This window comes from Balaenoptera ricei, chromosome 8 (assembly GCF_028023285.1).
Source record: "Balaenoptera ricei isolate mBalRic1 chromosome 8, mBalRic1.hap2, whole genome shotgun sequence".
NCBI lineage: Eukaryota > Metazoa > Chordata > Mammalia > Artiodactyla > Balaenopteridae > Balaenoptera > Balaenoptera ricei.
Genome location: NC_082646.1, coordinates 86,616,740 through 86,636,029, shown reverse-complemented (window position 1 = coordinate 86,636,029; position 19,290 = coordinate 86,616,740). Strand labels below are relative to the sequence as shown.

At 34.0% G+C, this 19,290-nt stretch overlaps 1 protein-coding gene across 1 annotated transcript in view; it reads right to left on the bottom strand.

Moving 5' to 3' along the window:
- Nucleotides 1-19,290, bottom strand: part of ELP4 (elongator acetyltransferase complex subunit 4) — a 234,737-nt gene that overhangs the window by 137,210 nt on the left and 78,237 nt on the right. The window contains exons 6-7 of the mRNA XM_059929629.1: nucleotides 9,487-9,571; nucleotides 4,779-4,967 (exon numbers count right to left, since the gene is read on the bottom strand). Of these exons, the coding sequence (XP_059785612.1) occupies nucleotides 4,779-4,967; nucleotides 9,487-9,571 (274 nt within the window). The remainder of the gene's footprint in view (nucleotides 1-4,778; nucleotides 4,968-9,486; nucleotides 9,572-19,290) is intronic.

Sequence of the window (19,290 nt, the reverse complement as noted above, 5' to 3'; positions counted from 1 at the left end):
AATAAAGGTGTCACACTTCTCTATTATCTATAGATGTTTAATTATATGACAAAATTTCCAAGGATATCAAACTGCATTTCTATTTCCTGTCAGAATCTACTTTACTCTCAAATACCAAGCTCAAGCATCCAAAATACGTGCATATACTAATTGTCTGCTCCATCCATTCTATCTTTCATATTTCTGAAAAAACTCCAGGAGGATGGGACCTTGTTTGTCTTGTTCACTACTATATCCCCATGGATGCCTAGAATAGTACTTGCAATAAATATTTGTTGATTGAATAAATTATTCAATCACCATTTAAATCTTGACTTAGAGTCTGCAGGGAAGGCACTGGTCATAGTCGAGAGGAAGTTGATGTATGATGTTAAAAAGAGTCATGTTACAACAAGGTGATGTTACTAAGACTTCAATGGCCATCTGACTTCAGCCAAGCTTCCTAACCTGTCTAACCTGTGAGAAGATCCTGTCCATGTTGTTCATAAAAAGAGGCAGAAAGCTGAAGATTTCTATTACTTCCATGGACTTGTGTACCTTAGTTTTTGTAGCCTGATCTCTGTTCAAATTCTCAGTTTTGGGGGTCTGTTTAAGTAACAATAGTGAAGGTGACAATTGTTGACATATAATGAGTGCCTACCATGTGCCAGCACTGGGTGAGCACATGTTATTGCTAATCCTCTGAATTTTTACAAATGAAGACGCTGAGGCTGAGAAAGTTAGGACTTGACTAAGACCAAATTACTAATTGGGTCTATCTCCCTCCAAAGCCCAGGCTCTTTCTATCATTGAATGCTACTTTGTGCACAGTCTGCTTCTTAATTTTGACCCTATTTTGGTACTTCCATTGAATAAGCAGCTGAGCATGGTGGTTAAGAGTATGGTATTTGGAAGGGAAACGCTTAGATCTAAATCCTGTCACTCAAGTAGCTGTGTGATCTTGGGAAAGTCACTTAAATTTTCTGTCCCTTTTTCCTTATCTATTAAATGGAAATAATGATAGCACCAACAATATAGGATTATTATAAGGATTAAATGAGTTAATATTTGAAAAGATCTTAGGACTGCAACTGGCCTGTAGAAATCACTATGCAAGTTTTTATTAAACAAACTCACAGTTCCCTGGTTCTGTGTATGCATATGTCTTTGGTTAGCTTTGTAAGCATACTGCTTCCACTTCTTACTCTCTTTTCTTAGCCTAAACACTGTGATTTTCCTTGCCAGTCTTTAAGAGTTATTTAGAGTTTTATCCACTATTTATATCATGACTGGTTTAAGCAAACTGTTAAGTTTTACATTTTCTCCTAAGTATTTTCATAAAAAAACCAAATATATGGTCAGATGTCCTGTTCAAAGAGCAAGGGAATAATTTATTTGTTTTTTTTTATAGCTCCACTGATATTAGGACCAGAAGACTACTATACTATAGCTAGGCAAAATTGTCTAGGGAAGAGACTGTGGTATAAGGTTACCAAAGTCTGACCTTATGTTTTCCTATTTCCTTTTCAAAATAGTCTCTTTACTGGTATTTTATTTTATTTTATTTTTTTAATTTTTAAAAATTTTTTATTTATTTATTTATGGCTGTGTTGGGTCTTCGTTTCTGTGCGAGGGCTTTCTCTAGTTGCGGCAAGTGGGGGCCACTCTTCATCGCGGTGCGCGGGCCTCTCATTATCGCGGCTTCTCTTGTTGCGGAACACAGGCTCCAGATGCGCAGGCTCAGTAATTGTGGCTCACGGGCCTAGTTGCTCCGCGGCATGTGGGATCTTCCCAGACCAGGGCTTGAACCCGTGTCCCCTGCATTGGCAGGCAGATTCTCAACCACTGCGCCACCAGGGAAGCCCTACTGGCATTTTAAAAAGCAGAATTTAAATTATATCTTTTTCAGTTTTACAAGAATTCAAATATATCTATAAAATACCAAAATTCAAATATTGCTTAATGTTCAGGGGTGTACATAGGATGATTTGAAGTCTTCTATATATATCTATTTATAGATATATATATCTATAAAATATATAGAAGCCCTACTGGTATTTTAAAAAGCAGAATTTAAATTATATCTTTTTCAGTTTTACAAGAATTCAAATATATCTATAAAATACCAAAATTCAAATATTGCTTAATGTTCAGGGGTGTACATAGGATGATTTGAAGTCTTCTGATAGTATTACTGCTCTTCCCTTACACAGAGGCTAGAGGAATCACTGTCACAAACATTCACAATAGATTTGGAATCTCTTCTCTAAATAATAATGATGATCACTACCAAAATGGCTTTAGAAATTTTTTTCTTTCTTTTCTTTATTGCATAGGCACCTTTGAAATAAATTTTAAAATTACATATATATGTATATTTATTTCATAATTATTTTGGTTCTTAAATTTAGGTCTTTTTTTCATTCTGAATTAATTTTTGTATATGGTGTGAGGTAAGGGTCCAAACTTCATTCTTTTGCATGTAGCTATCTAGTTGTCCCATGCCATTTGTTGAAAGGTTATTCTTTTCTTATTGAATGGTCTTGGCACCCTTGTTGAAAATTTGTTGACCACAGATGTACGGGTTTATTTCTAGACTGTCAATTCTATTCCATTGTTTTATATGTCTATTCTTATTCGAGTACTCAAGTACTCCCTGGAGACCTCCAAGTTTCAATTACATCTGCTATATTTCTGTTATGTAATTAAATGTAAAGTTCTCACAGACCTTTGGAGTGTCACCAAGCATAGTCCTTGTTTCTTTGATTTGCTTGAATATGTCATTTAAGTTCAGACCTCAGTTGTGAAACAGGGATAATGCTTAACGTATCCAAGGACAGGAGCTTAATTCAGATGAACCCTTCAAGTCCTTTCTATTTAGCTCTAAGGTTAAAGATTTGAGATTTACTAGCTTTGAAAGAATGAGTTCCAGAATACAAATCTGTTAGATATTGTAGAAGAATTTTCCCATAATATGGTTCTAGAATCTGATTTTCTGGGTTCAAATTATGGTTTCTCAAGTATTTAACCTTGATCTAATTTCTGAATTTCTCTATACCTCAGTTTCCTTATATGTAAAATGGAGATAATAGCATTTACATAAAAATTCTATACAAATTGTTAGGTCCTGACTTAGTGTTTTTTATTTGCTAGTTGCTCTCATTGTTGTTATAATTGCTATTTCTTAGAGAAGTAAAACAAAGCTCAAAACTTCTCTGCTATAATTCATTCCAAATCAAAGTGTTTTAGTATGTACATTAGAAAAAGTGATTTCAGTGATTTAGTTACTTTGACTTTCACATTCCATTCATTGCAGCAGGTATTTCAGTTATATTATTTCTAGTATCATGTTATAGTATATGTGTACATATATACATACATACTGTGGAAACAATCCCAAACTTGCCCCTTGAACACCCTTAAGAAAAGAACTTTTTTGAACCAATCAGGAAATCTTACAAAGACCCCTCTTTCTCTGGGGAGACTGGCCTCTTTTTATGAGAGTGTAACTTCAGGAGAAATATATATAGAAACAAGGAGGGAAGACGGGGACTAGTCCTATTCAGATCAGCTTTTTTTCCCAATGTTTTTTACTGTGGTAAAGTACATATAGTGTAAAGTTTACCATTTTAACCATTTTTTAAAAATAAAAAAATATATTTATATATATATATATTTATTTATTTATTTATTTATGTTTGGCTGCGTTGGGTCTTCGTTGCTGCACACGAGCTTTCTCTAGTTGTGGCGAGCAGGGGCTACTCTTCATTGTGGTGGCTTCTCCTGTTGCAGAGCACGGGCTCTGGGCCCAAGGGCCTCAGTAGTTGTGGCATGCGGGCTCAGTAGTTATGGCACGTGGGCTCTAGAGTGCAGGTTCAGTAGTTGTGGTGCACAGGCTTAGTTGCTCCGCGGCATGTGGGATCTTCCTGGCCCAGGGCTCAAACCCATGTCCCCTGCATTGGTAGGTGGATTCTTAACCACTGTGCCACCAGGGAAACCCTTAACCATTTTTAAGTGTACAGTTCAGTAGTATTAAACACATTCATAATGTTGTGCTACCATCACCACCAGCCATCTCCAGAACTCTGTGCATCTTGTAAAACTGAAACTCCATACCCATTAAAATAATAACTCTCATTCTCTCCCACCCCCAGCACCTGGCAACTACCATTCTATTTTCTGTCTCCATAATTTTGACTACTCCAAGTATGTCATATAACTGGATTCACAGTATTTGTCTTTCAATGATTGACTTATTTCACTGAGCCTAACGTTCTCAAGATTTATCCCTGTTGTAGCACATGTGAGAACTTCCTTCCTTTTTAAGGCTGAATAATATCCAGTTGTGTGGATATGCCACATTTTGCTTATCTATTCATGTATCAGTGAACAGTCAGGTTGCTTCTACATTTTAGCTGTTGTGAATAATGCTGCTATACATGGGTGTAAAAATATCTCTTCAAGATCTATACGCAGATCAGCTTTATGATCAACGACAAGATATGACAGCAAAATCAACCTCATGGCACAATGATACTAGCAAGTTCACAATAAATCAAAGAAAAAAATAATAAAATTAGTGAAGAAGAAATTACCACATACTCACTGTATATTAAAACCACAAGTACTAGGGAACTGAATAATCTAAAGGACATCTTGCTGCTCCGGCATTTCAAGCATCTGAAGTCTCTTTTATCCAAATGGCACATGAAAATAAATTACTGATTCATAAAGCACTTATAAACTGCTCTTCACTATAAACCACGAGTTAGGAGAAAGTAGTTTTGGAAAGTTCTTACCTGGATAAGGTGTGTTGGCACTGTGATGATACAGGCTGAAAGAGAGGTTCGCAGAAGACCACGGAGCATATAGAGGAACTTCGTAAGACTGTGACTGCTGTCACAGTTTTCTGTCCAGCAAATGTCATCTCCCCACAAAGGTGAACCAAGATTCTGGATTCCTATTCTTAAAATGTTTTTCTGTTTTTTCTAAGGGAAAGTGAGAGGGAGGTAAACACATTAAGTTTTATTAAACAACAGGATACCTACGTCTTTTACTTTTATCTGCCGGTTCTTATTTTTATTCAAAACAGATCAGGGAGATAATGTCAACAGACGTAGTAAAAAGTTTTATGTATTATCAATAATAAGGCAATATAAAGGAAACCTTTTAGATTACAAGACTATAAAAAAATAGCAGAACTGTTGTTTTGTTTTTTCTTTTGGAAAATTTGAAGTGTATCACAAGCCTCAAGCTTTTGTTTCTAAATCTTAACGGTGACTAAGAATTATGTTTGAGGCAATTAAAGTAATACATAACAAATCACAGGTAATAATAAAGAGAATCTAAACTAGAATGCTTACAAACCATTCTTAGTATTACAAAACTCTGTAAGTCTTTCAATAAACTACAGAGTGCTCAATATTTCTCAGATAAATTCTATCATGTCCACCGCCTACTATTTTGTTTGAAAGAAGTTTAAAAATGTATTTTTGGGGGTTTAGCATTTTACACTTGCCTCTATTTTTTCTTCTTGAAGCTATTTTTATGTAACAATTTGACATTTTCAATAAAACTTAACAGGTGAATGTTTAGAACTTGATCCCATTGACATTAAGGTCATAATAATAGTGAATGATATTTCTTGGGAAAAGAGTATTGAAAAACCATTAAATAAAAGCTAAAATGATTGTCAATAAATGTTTGCCAGCAGATGTGTTTATAATAAATTCTACTGTTTGGGTTATTCTAACTGAACAAATGTTTTGCAAATGCTTCCCTTAGCAATTCAGCAAAATTTCCAGGCAAAGGAAGGAGCTCTTAGCAAAACCTGGCACATGGAAATAACTGGAAAATCATTATTACAATTCTAACGGGGAAAATAAGACTATTCTCCCAAAGCAAAGATTTGGAACATGCCACTTTGGATGTGATTTCTGATGAAACAAGATCCGAAAATATATATATCACTTGCTGTTGCTACAGAATACCACTAATAAAATTTATTAGCCAACTAGTTATTGCCCAATACAATATATATATATATATATATATATATACACAATATATAATATCTCCCTGATATTAGACACACAAGTGATTTTTTGTATTCCTTTTCAAGGAGAATTTGTTCACAAAAGAAAGTAGGGAAAATGAATAAAACGTTGAAATGTTAGAAGAGGGAAGACTAAGGAGACAATAGTAAGATGGGTAAGATACAGACAAAGTCTGCATTGTGCAACTAAGTAGATGTATGATTTTGGGTAAAACAAGTATATTACTTAGGCCTTAGTTTTCTTATCTCTAAAATAAAAAGGATAGAATAGAACATTGCTGTATGAGACCATATAATTCTTCAAATATATAAAGTGACACAATGGCCTGGATAAAACTGCGAGAATGAGATTTTAAAAAGAGGAATTTAGTCTAAGCACATTTGAGAGAAACTTTCTGACTTCTAGGACCTAAAGCACAATGACAATATCAAGGCAGTTGGTCTTATTTTCTTTTCTGGTTGCCTTGAGGTTATGATGACAACCACCTAAGATACCATATGTGGTGATCCTCAACAGTCCATAAAAATTGTTTTCTTTTTATTTCTGCATTACTTGAATAAAATGAAGTAATATGATGTACCATGGTATATGTCAGAAGTATAAATAAATTTCCAATGAGTTCCTATATCTGTGAAATATGATAGGTTACTCATTTTTATGTATTACTTACAAACTCAGAATTTAAATAAAATGGCAAGATTAAGGTTCATTCTTCTCATCCTTAAACTTGTTATCTTATGAACTGTAGCTTAAGTTAGATTCCTAACAGAAAGAGCAACCTGGAAAAAAAAGAGAGAAAATTCCTCCCCCACCCCAAATCTAGATATTAGAATGAAATCTGGTGGTAAAAGGAGAGCAGCCTCATATTGTTTACCCTGTCAACATTTCAGAAACTAAAGGTCAGCTGTATTTTAACCCACAGTCACCATTACCTACTACTGTTGTATCAAAAAGTTTACACAAGTTTATAACAAAAATGCTGTCAGGTGCAGAATCATGAGAACCACAGTTTAGTGACTTTGACAGTTACACTGATATACACATATAGAAAGAATGAAAATATTAAGCCAGAGAATGAATGAGTGATAAGATATTTAAGTGAAGTAGGTACACAGCGCATTAGAACATAATTGAGCATAATACTTCAACACAGGGAATACATTCATATTTTAAAAAATATGACAGTATTGTAAACACAAAGGCTGAGTTACAAATTTCCTGTGTTGTTTGGGACATATAATTCCTTGCTACACCATATAAAAATGGGGCATACTGTAAGGCATAATAAAATTAAAAAAATAAATGTTTGCTGACAGCTGAACAATAAATACATTTATCCCTATGAGAAGATCTAAAATATTTAATCTGGTACTCTAAGTAAAATCAATGTTCAAATTTCACTTATTGTATTATTTCTTAGATATCTGAAAATCAAAAATTAAAAATAAAATTATGACAGCGATTTGTAAATGTTTCCACTCCAAGTATCTTTACGGATGACCTACAATACTTTACTTATTACTGTTATTAATTATATGGTAGTATATAATATTCTGTTCCTTAGAGTCTATTTCTATTTGTTGCCTCCAACTAGTTTAGTTTATTTGAAAATGTTGTGATAGAGAAAGTAAGATGAAAATATCCTTTTAAAAAGTAGGATTTATTTCAGTGTCAGAATATTATTTTGACTCGGGAATAATATTTTTTGAAGTAGTGCCTGATAGATGCATTTCTGTGGCTTTCGGAAGTAATCTAAAGTTTCTGAGGCAGATGTATAGACTAGGTAATTTAGCAAATGATGTAATCCATAATTAAAAAATATACAAATTCATTAACTATATTTTAGTTCTAATAAAATTGGAAATATATATTTATAATAACTTATTGGCATATTTAATTTAATTTAAAATTTGTTTTTAGCATTCCTGGTATTCACCATAAAAATGTCTGTCTCAACCCTGTTTAATCTTTATGAAGGTCAAAAGTTATAGAACCTCTGGTTCAGAGACCCAAACCAGTTTGTTGTCTATCAATGTTCATGAAATAAAATATTGTTTACTGAAAAGTGTTAATTCATAGTCAAATAAACAAGTAAGAAAACAAACCTTTCATTCTATTCCAATAATAGCTTTTTAAGGGTTCTTTGCATGTGTGTGTGTGTGTATACATATCCATATATGTACGTATAAGGGTATCTCTTTGTTACTGCCTTTGCTTTTTTTGCATTCTATAAAATTTCTTGCTCTTAGAAGATGTGTCATCATCCTACAAGAGCAGCAGCTCTGCACACTGTACCACAGGAACTGTTATGACATGCCTGTTTCCATAGTTACCAGAGCAAGTGGGGAGAGGTGTCTGTCAGGGACCAATTACCTCTCCAGACGGGCACTGCCACCAAAGAGAAGACATGGTGCCCATAAATCTTAGCTAGGACCAAAAATGGAACAACAATGAGCAAAATAAAACTGTACTAAATACCAAGGGCCATCACAAAAATTGTAACATACATGAAAAACCATCTATAAATGAATGTCTGTGCTTTGCCATATACACATAAGTATTTTCAACCTGCTATTAAACTGATGATCAAAACAAATTTTAAAAGTATTTATTTTGCCATGGACAAAGTGTTAAATATAGCAATAAAGCTTATAAGAATATTTAAAAATCTATGATATGAATTAAGAGCAAATGTAGTTGATAATGCTGAAAATAAGACTTTTGGCTTTTTTGTCTTCTTCAATAAAAATAATGGTGCTCTGGAAATAATTCTGCTAAAATACTATAAATGAAATACAAAACTTTTAGCAGCAATAGCAATTAAAATCACTGAGGAGAATAGAATTGTGAAAGGCATGATATCTAGAAATAAAATTTCCCTCATTTTGTTTAAGTTAAACTAACCGGAACATTTTTAATAGCAGGAATCCAGAGGAAGTTTTTAAAAATAGAGCTACAGAGAAATAGTTAACTTATAAAATGTTTTAATGTAGCAAATAAAAATGCATCTTTTATTCAATGAGACAACTCAAAGCATAATATAATAAATAAAATCTTGAAATAATTAATTCTTACTCATAAGATAATTTAACATTAAGGCCTAAATGACAAAAATAAAAAAATTTAGATAGAAAAGTACAAGGCTTGCAGATTTAACAGTAATTTTCAAACTGTGGTATTTAAACTCCAGGTACTACAAATACATAATTAAAAATAATTAATGTTGACAACGTATGTGAACTCCTTATGTGCATCCACTGAGAACTTAGCTAAAATTCTAAATACACATTTACAAACTAAGGCTGCCTGTGCTCTGCTTATTTACATCCTCTATGCTTAGAAACAGCTTGTTCGCTGTTGATTATTCTAAGACCTTCTGGGTCTACCCCTAGAGAGTTTAAAAACAGCATTACACACATGATTATAAAAAGGCTTTGAAGGTACTCAATACCTGGGGATTGGATCCATCAAATCCTTCCTCAGAAATGATGTTCTGGATAAACTGCAGCAGCTTTATGTAGCCATGGTTCAAAGAACTGTTGATAAGAAGTGGTTCAAATGCATAAATGGGCTTATTACACAGGAAATATAAACTGTAAGCTAAAACTTTAAATAAATAATTAAAAGATATACATTTATGAGACTATACTTAAATATAAGACAAAATAGTATAAGGCATTCTAAAATAAAAAGTCAGTACATCCATGGAATAAGTTGCAATGCCCTATATTAACTAGGTCAATGTTCTTGACATCATGGGAAGATAAAAATCTGTGGAGACTGAGACGACTTAATTATGTCAGGCTTAGTTACCTCCAAGAAAATTAATGATTTAATGAAGCAACCTAAAAGATGAAGCCACTATAGCTTTTCAGGAGTAATCATAGATAATTAACACATAGTTAATGAACTGCTATGCCAAGTACACCTGAATCAATGTCCTGATCACCTGAGCTCATCTTCCATCAAAGTTTTAATATTCTTAGAACAAATCGCTAAAATAATATTAATTCAAAAACAATTTTTTAAGAAAAGTGAAGACAAGTGAATATAAGCTCCACTTCTGTCTGTAAAAAAAAAGACAATAAGACAAATGTATGAATTTAAGAAGATAAACTGTTTCCCACATGAATGTTAGCATTAATGTTACTATTTCAAAATATTTTACAAGTGCTATGAAACATAACAAAAATTTAGTAAGAGTGAAGAAAATCTGCTTTAACATTAACTGAATTTAAGATTCTTCATAATGGACAACCTGTGTGCTATATCTGAACATTAAATGTCATGATAATGAAATTCTGGAACACTGCAATTTCATCGAAATTGAAGTGCCTAATACTGTAAAAGCTGCAGGTGATCTTAAAAATACAAAAGTATTGGGACTTCCCTGGTGGCGTAATGGTTAAGAATCTGCCTGCCAATGGAGGGGACACAGGTTTGAGCCCTGGTCCGGGAAGATCCCACATGCTGCGGAGCAACTAAGCCTGTGCGCCACAACTACTAAGCCTGCGCTCTAGAGCCCGCGAGCCACAATGAAGCCCTCGTGCCACAACTCTTGAAGCCTGTGCGCCTAGAGCCCATGCTCTGCAACAAGAGAAGCCACCGCAATGAGAAGCCTGCACATCGCAACGAAGAGTAACCCCCGCTCGCCGCGACTAGAGAGTGCCCAAGTGCAGCAATGAAGACCCAATGCAGCCAAAAATAAATAAATAAATTTATAAAAAAGAAAAAAATACAAAAGTATTTGCTTAACTGTGATTCTAAGTAAAGTGATCATATAGGCAGAAGTGCCTGCCATAAAGAAAAAAGGAAATATAATTTGAAGCATTCAGGTAACATTAAAGAATGTAAGTTAGGAAATGTAGCAAACTGCTTAAATTAATGTGTACAAAATCAATGGCAAGTGGTTCTTGCCACTTGCCACTGTAAACATTTTATAGAACAGTCACACCCAGCCCAAAAGTACCTCTTGAACAGCAACAAAAAAAGAAAACCAAGAGAAAAGAATGGTGTTCTGTGCAAAACAAGTATTACTCCAATTGAAGGATTTGGCAGTACAGTTATTTCTCATATACTTATTTCTCCATTTTCAATAAAAATACAGTGGATTTCATGACCACATTTTTCTACTTTTGTGAGGAAATGTGTCTATAAACAATGATATTCTATAAGGACAACGATGTGACTATTTCACATCTTAACACGTATTTGTCCTCGCTAGCTCAACTTACAGAACACAGCGTTGCTGTTTGAACGCAGCAGATTCAATCCCTATCTGGGTCAGTTAGCTTTGCACAGGGGCTAAAATCTGCTCCAAGGCCCCATATTATGAAATGAATTCCAGCCAACCATTTGACGAATCTCATATGGGTTAAAGGAGGGTGGATCAAAAACATATCCAGTGTATCCTAATCCACCAATAATGAATCTACCTAAGACCATTATTATTTCATATGTTCAAAAAGTTTCTTAAGCATTTTTCCCTCTGCCCAAAATTGTTCAATAATAAAATCTGCCTTAAGTATTTGGTAGTAAATTTGCTATCTAAAGGCACACTACTAAATACCACATACATAAATTACTTCTTAGTTTTTTAGTTGCCACCATTTATCCATTTCATCTTTTCACAGCCTGTTAAGATAACTATAGTGGGTCTAAGATTCTCTTCAATGGTTTGGGGCGGTTGTTCTCTTGATATGAGAACAAAAACAAGACATAAAGCCAAATATGTCTTAGTCTCTTTCCTTATTTCACATTGACATAAACAACCCAATCACTAACAGTGATTAGAACTTTATAATAAAGTAAATTTTCCGATCTAGTTAGATTCCTAGGAAAATGAACACTTTGATGACAAAATAAATGGGAAAAAAATCAATATTTATGTACACTGAGAATATTCATTTTTTGATACGTGGGATTAGAACTTTTAAAACTGAACTAGTTTATATGGTATTAATATTAAAATACTAAGTATTGTTAACCTCCATGAGATAAATTTCCTTGTCAACAATATTTATAGTAATATATTTTTTTTGCTGAAAATAAATATCTTGTCACCTAAATTTTTTTTTTTTTATTAAACCCCTTTAATTTTGAGGATGTTGCCTTTCTGTTTGTTCAGCAGTCTAGTAACTCATAAAACAGGAGTTGTCAAGAAGGAAACCCAGTTACAAATATGACTCTGGCTTCCTTATTAATGTTTCCAAACATTTCACAAAGGTTAGGTTATCGTGGTGTTTATAACATATCTCAAAGGCAGCACATTTCAAATCATGTATTTTATTTTGCCTGATTTTCATAATTTTCAACAACTTTCATAGTAAAATTATCTATCTTGAAATTCTACAATGTCTTTAAAACTATAACAGTACAAAGAATATAAAAAAGTTATTAGAATTTTAATTTTTACGTTTAAAATGTAAAGGGATCCAACCACCCAATGTAAACCTATATTCTGATGACCAAGTTTAAGATGTTTTAAAAAGTTGATAGAAAAAACTGAGACTTTCATGCCTATCAATATCCCTCCTCCCCTGATTTTCAGTAAGAGGTCTAATGGATATCTGCATCAGAGAATTTTAATTTATATCAACAAATGGCACTGGTTTTCCTGTGAAAGGTAATTCTGTCATTCAATCTCATTAAGAAAGATAAAAAACATTACTGTAAGAAAAAGAATCAGATGTATACCTAGAAAAGAAATCAAGTAGATAATGAATAACAGATAATTACCTTGCAGTTTCTCAGTGAACAAAGGAATACTTATAAAAGTATTAATGTGATCAAAGAATAAATGTAACAACAACAACAAAAAAAACTTAGGTAACAGGAGACAAGATTTCATCTGTGAAAAAATAAATTAAAAAAATAAAATTAGTATATGTGAAATTAACTAGTTGATAAGTGAAAAGTTAACTCATAGAAAATAAGCTCTTGGATTTGTTTCTGATTGTAATTATATCAACTGGCAAAGTGTCTGGCACATAATAAATACTCAAAATCTTTTGCATCACTGTCACAACACTTGATCATTACGGTAACTTTGTGAGGTAAGTATAGCCATTATCTTCATTTTATGGTTGAGAAAATTAAGACCCATGAGGGGCAAGTAATTTGGCCATGGCTATACAACAATTAAGTAACAGAAGTGGCACTTAAAATTCAAGTTTTCTAAAACTTTGAGTTAAGTTCTTTTGGTTAAATTAGAGTGAGATCCACAGCGAGATCCAGATTCAATGAAAAGTCTGTGGGTTCAAATACACCAATGTGGCTCAGATGAGGTTTGAACACGGCTGCATTCAATAAAGTCAAAGTATTCAGGTGTATAGTCTTAAGGAGGTATTTCTCTTTTAGTTGCACTGGTGAGAACTTCACCAATAAGCCTCACTAGTATTAACTTGGTGTATGGTTTATTAAGAAAATTCAATATTGAAAAGCATAAATTTACAAGTATACAAACTAGATACCAGTATAGCACAGTGGAAAGTATGCTTAAGATCTGGGTTCTGGTTCTATCTGTTCCAACAACTGTAGCAAAATGTGTGATGTGAGGCAAATTCTTTACTTTTTCTGTTCTGGGCTTCAAAATTTTCTCATTTGTAAACCGAAGGAGCTATACTAGATAATCTCTGTTGTCCATTCTGACTTAAAATTATATGATTCAAGGATGATTTTTCTTTTCTTTTAAGAATGACTTTTCTCATTAAAATGATTCATTGCTGGGTTTTGAAAAATAAGAATTTCTGGTGCATTTAAGTATTGATTTAACTACTTGTTAGGAAGAGAAACTGTTATCACTACCAATTATGATTAACTTAAAGAGGAAGGATTTTTGACATTATGCAAGTCACTGAGAAAATATGATTTGTATTACTAAAAATCTATTCACACATATATTTCAGGTATTCATCTACGACAAAGAGTGAGACATACTTATAAGGCAGTAGGCACAATATCAAATGTTTCAACTAACTGTAAAACAGTTTGCTGAGCTAAAGTTATATTAGCATATAATTTGCATATGACTACAAAGACTGTGAAGTCTATTCACAAGTAATTTTCAAGTTAAAAATTCCATTATTATTACACTGAACGATGTCATTTATTGATTTTTCTTTTCTGATGCTTTTCGCCTGACAACATTGGATTTGATTCTCTTCGCTATGGATACTCAACTAAGAGAAGAATATACAGAGATGTAATATTAGGGGCACAAAGGAGGGCTATGACCAGCACAAACCTCTGGAACACAGCTGGGAAAGTACTAAGATCATGAAGATGGAAGAACTGCATACATCCATGAAACAATCCACTGTCTGACAGGGACACTGTTGACAGTGGTTATGATCTTTCATGAAAAATAATTCAGTTCAATTACTCTAATTTCCTTTAATTATTGATATAAAAAAGTCACTGAATTTTGTCTCCTACTATCCATCATTATTGCTGTCATCTCTCCAACTCTGGGTCATTACTCATCTTTCAAACACCCTGGCCTTTTAGTTTCTTGACGTCCTCTCTTCCAATGATCTTGTCTCCATTCTACCTACAGTGCTCATTCCCATGGTCATACCTTAGATCTTGTCATCATCAATAACTGCTATCCTTGTATAATCTCAATTCATACACTCCCTCCCCGCAACCACCACTTTCTGTCTTTTCACTCAGAGTCCCATTTAACCAGAATAGTAGTTTTGCTGAGCAAGTGAGACAAAGCCAGAGAAGGACATGGAAGTGAAGATAAAAAAACTGACCATGGATCAAGATGGTTAATTAGTTGAAAGAGTGTATCAAGGCAGGTGATAGATGATAGGCAATGGTACAGAGGTCTCAGTAAAGTCAAATGCTCGCATAGGGGCTCCCGCATAGCTTATTTATTTTACACATAGTAGTTTGTACTTCTTAATCCCCTATCCCTATCCTGCTCCTCCACCCTTCCCTCTCCTGACTAGTAACCACTAGTTTGTTCTCTGTATCTGTGAGTCTCTTGCTGTTTTGTTATATTCATTCGTTTTATTTTTTAGATTCCATGCATAAGTGATAACATATATTTGTCTTTCTCTGACTTATTTCACTAAGCATAATACTCTTCAGCTCCATACATGATGTTGCAAATGGCAAAATTTCATTCTTTTTTTAATGACTGAGTAATATTCCATTGTATATGTATATCACATCTTCTTTATCCATTCATCTGTTAATGGATGCTTAGGTTGCTTTCATACCTTGGGTACTGTAAATAATCCTGCTATGAAGATTGGGGTGCATGCATCTCTTTGAATTAGTGTTTTCACTTATTTAGTCTTTTAAAACACTTTCAGGAGTGAGCTAAGTAATGTGGAAGGCAAAAGGAATATGGCCACAGTTCATGCGTGGGCCTCTATTGAAGGAGGAATTGAATTCCAAATGGGTTTTTCTCAAAGGAAAGAATGGGATAGGGAAAAGAGAGCTGATTGTCCAGATTGAAAATATTTGCTCAAGTACTTATATTTTTTTGCCAAAGGAGAAATAATTTTACTGATTCCTATAAATGGTACGATGGCAACAATGATAATGTACATTCTCACTTTTGATATACTTTCCTAGAATTGTTTTAATAATGTACACTTGTACAATTAACACGAGTGACATGTGTTTCTTCACACTATCTTTAACACAAGGCATTATCATTTCAAATATCTGACAGATGAAAAATGGTATCTCTTTGGTTTTTGTTTACAATTCTTTGATTATTAGTTAGCTTTATTAGCTATTTCTATATCTTCTTTTGAGAACAGCATGTTGATATCTTTTGCCCATTTTGCATTAGGGCACTCAATTTGTTTTTACTAATTTAAAAATGGTCTTAATTTACTAAATATATATATGTATATACATACATATACACACATTTGTATTTTTTAAAATTTTGAAACAATCTCAAATTTATAGAAAAGTTGCATATATCGAAAAATCTTTTTTCTCTGTTTCACTAGAGAATAAGTTCCTGACATGATGACCCATCACTTCTTAATAAGTTACAGTATGAGTCCTAGAATGTCCAAGAACATTCCCCTACATAATGATAATATAACCATCTGACTTAGGATATTGATATAATTAGGAAACTGATACTACCATCAAATCTTCAGACCCCATTCAAGTTTTGCCACTTGTCCTAGTATCATCCTTTATTGCAAAAGGACTGAATTCAGAATCATATGTTGCACCCAAGTTGTCTCTTCAGTCTCCTTCAACCTGGAAATTCCTTAGATTTTTCTTGACTTTTATGGTCTTGACACTTTTGAGGATTACAGGCCAGCTATTTGGTAGAATGTTCCCAATTTGGGTTTGTCTGAGGTTTCCTCATGATTAGATTTAAATTATGAGTAGTTGGTAGGAATATCGCAGAAGTGTTGCTGAGATCTTCTCATTGCATGCTATCAGGTGATACATAATTTCAATTTGCCCCATTACTGGTGACGTTAATTTGATTAAGGTGATGTCTGCCAGGCTTCTCCACCATAAAATTATACTTTCCCCTTTGCAGTAGTCAGTATTTTGTAGGGAGGTACTTTGAGGCTATGTAAATATCTTGTTCCTTAATAACTCACTCATTCATTCATTTATTTGTGTCTAAGTATTCGTGGCTTCCTGTTTTATTAAATGGGTTACAATCCATTATTATATTTATATAGTTTGATGCTCAAATTGCCTCTTCTTTAGCCAGTGGGAGTTCTTTTGAGCTGGCTTCTGTATCCTTTTGACATACCCTCATCATTCTTTAAGCATTTCTAAGCATAAAAAGATGTTACAGGTTTATCTTTTTCTTTCCTTTGAATCAAACATTTCTCCATAGAGTTCTGATTCCTTCAAGTGGAGAACCACTAGATATACTCACTGCTATTTCCCTACTCCAAGAGTTTAAGACAGTCTCTTTAATTTTCCTCTATTACTTTTATAATTTTCATTTATTGTATTTAAACCTTTAACTCTTTGGAAATATAGTTTGATGTGAGATATAAGATAAAGATTTCACCATATTATCCTCAAATGATTATACTTTCCACACTTATTTGAAATCTCTCTCCATTATAAAAATGATGTTTGTTCATTATAAAAATTCAAATATACAAAACAGGACTTCTCTGGTGGTGCAGTGGTTAAGAATCCGCCTGCCAATGCAGAGGACATGGGTTCGAGCCCTGGTCCGGGAAGATCCCACATGCCACGGAACAACTAAGCCCATGCACCACAACTACTGAGCCTGTGCTCTAGAGCCTGCAAGCCACAACTACTGAGCCCGCCTGCCACAACTATTGAAGCTGGTGCACCTAGAGCCTGTGCTCTGCAACAAGAGAAGCCACCGCAATGAGAAGCCCACACACTGCAACAAAGAGTAGTTCCTGCGCGCAGTGACGAAGACCTAATGCAGCGATAAATAAATAAATAAATAAATAATAAATAAATTTAAAAACCAAATATACAAAACATACAAGGAATAGAAAAAAAAAAATCCAAAATCCACCACCCAAAGGTGAACATTGTTAACAGTTTGATGAACATCCTTTCAGACATCTCTCTATGTCAATCCTTCCTTCTCTTACTGAGAAAAAATACTGTGGGATGTTAAGAAGTATGCTGATAAAAATGTTTTTGATTCTGAAAAGAGTATTTTACCAATAAACAAATATAAACTGGGTTATTATAACTACTTATTTGTTTAATTTTGGCATTTCTCTCATAGCCTTTTCAACACTGATATATACTGAGTTTCACAGTATAAGAAGATTTAGCTTAGTCGTTCATGGGTTTATTTGACCAAATATCACTAAGTATATTTAAGAAACTAAATTAACATCTACTGAATTTGTGTTAGAAAAGAATTTGGGAAAAGCTATTTAAAATTTTATGTAAACAGGATTGTACTCTGTGTCCTATTACTATACTCCACTTTTTCGCTCTATTTTATCTTGGATGCTAAACTCAGTAACCACCCCAGGTCTCTTATGCAGAAAAAGCTGCTGCACAACCTCTCCACTACATCCACTGCTGCAGTCTCCACAGCTACCATCAGCCTTAGATCTTAGTAAAAGCTACAGTGCCCACGAGCCTCCAAAGGATAACTGGATTTCCTTTGGAGGGTGGTGGGCACTTGAGTCTAACTAAGTAAAGTTGCAACTTTGACTACTTTCCTCAATATTTGGGAGATTTGGTTGGCATCCCCTTTGTTCTCCAGTGTCATTTTCAAACCACTCCTCCTCGCCTACTTTCTAGTAAAACAAAACACACAAAAAACTCCATGCCTTTAAAAAAAAAATATTTAGCCAACCCCAATCATTCTCTTTTTAAGCTGCTGCCATTATCAAGCTTCTGGACATTTCCCTCTATCAACTGAAGATGTTGTACCTGGTTTACAGTCCTAATTCAAACACCTTATTCTCAATCAACACTTCTAATCTTGGTAACTTGCTTTGTTCATTTACCCTCACTATTAAGATTAGTCCACTGCCAGTCTACTATCCCTTCTTTTTCTCCTCCCGTATCAACAGCAGCTGTTATCGATTCATTTTCTTTAGCCTAGAGTATGGGGTCCATCATTTTGTTCACCTTTTAATACTTCTCTGCTCTTTGTCCTTCTGCTGACGGCATCTGGCAAAACTTCAATCCTGTTTGCACCCAGGAATCAGCACAGATGCAAGAAAGTCACACAGCCCGACAGACTGGTACCCCCATAAATATTTGATACTTCTCCAGTCCGCGTATTCTTCCAGTCTGTGAAACAACCATTTCAAACCCTCCCCATTTAACCCAAACTCCTAAGAGGTAAGTAACTATTCCTTAGTGGATGATCCTGCCTATTATTCACTAAGTAAAGAGAAGACATCCATATTTTCAGTGTTACTCAAGACTCTGCCTACAACTGTACAAACCTATTTGTTTGCATTTACACTGTTCTCTTATGCTTCCTTTCTCTCCTTCCCTCCAGTGGAGGAAATGTTATTATATCTTAAAGGTCAGTCCTTCCACACCTGCTCTGAGGCACCTCCTGCTTTTTCCAGAAAACACTCTGACTACCCCCTAACATTTATTTGGTATTTCCTATGTACTAAGCAGTGTTCAAAGAGTATTACTTTTAGACCAATTTCATAGATAGGTAACAGAGGTAGTGAGTGGTTTAAGAATTTTCCTAAGGCATTAGTAATCTGCCCAATGGCATATAGTTAGAAACTGCTGCTACCTCTTCATCCATTCCCTTTTTAATGAATTT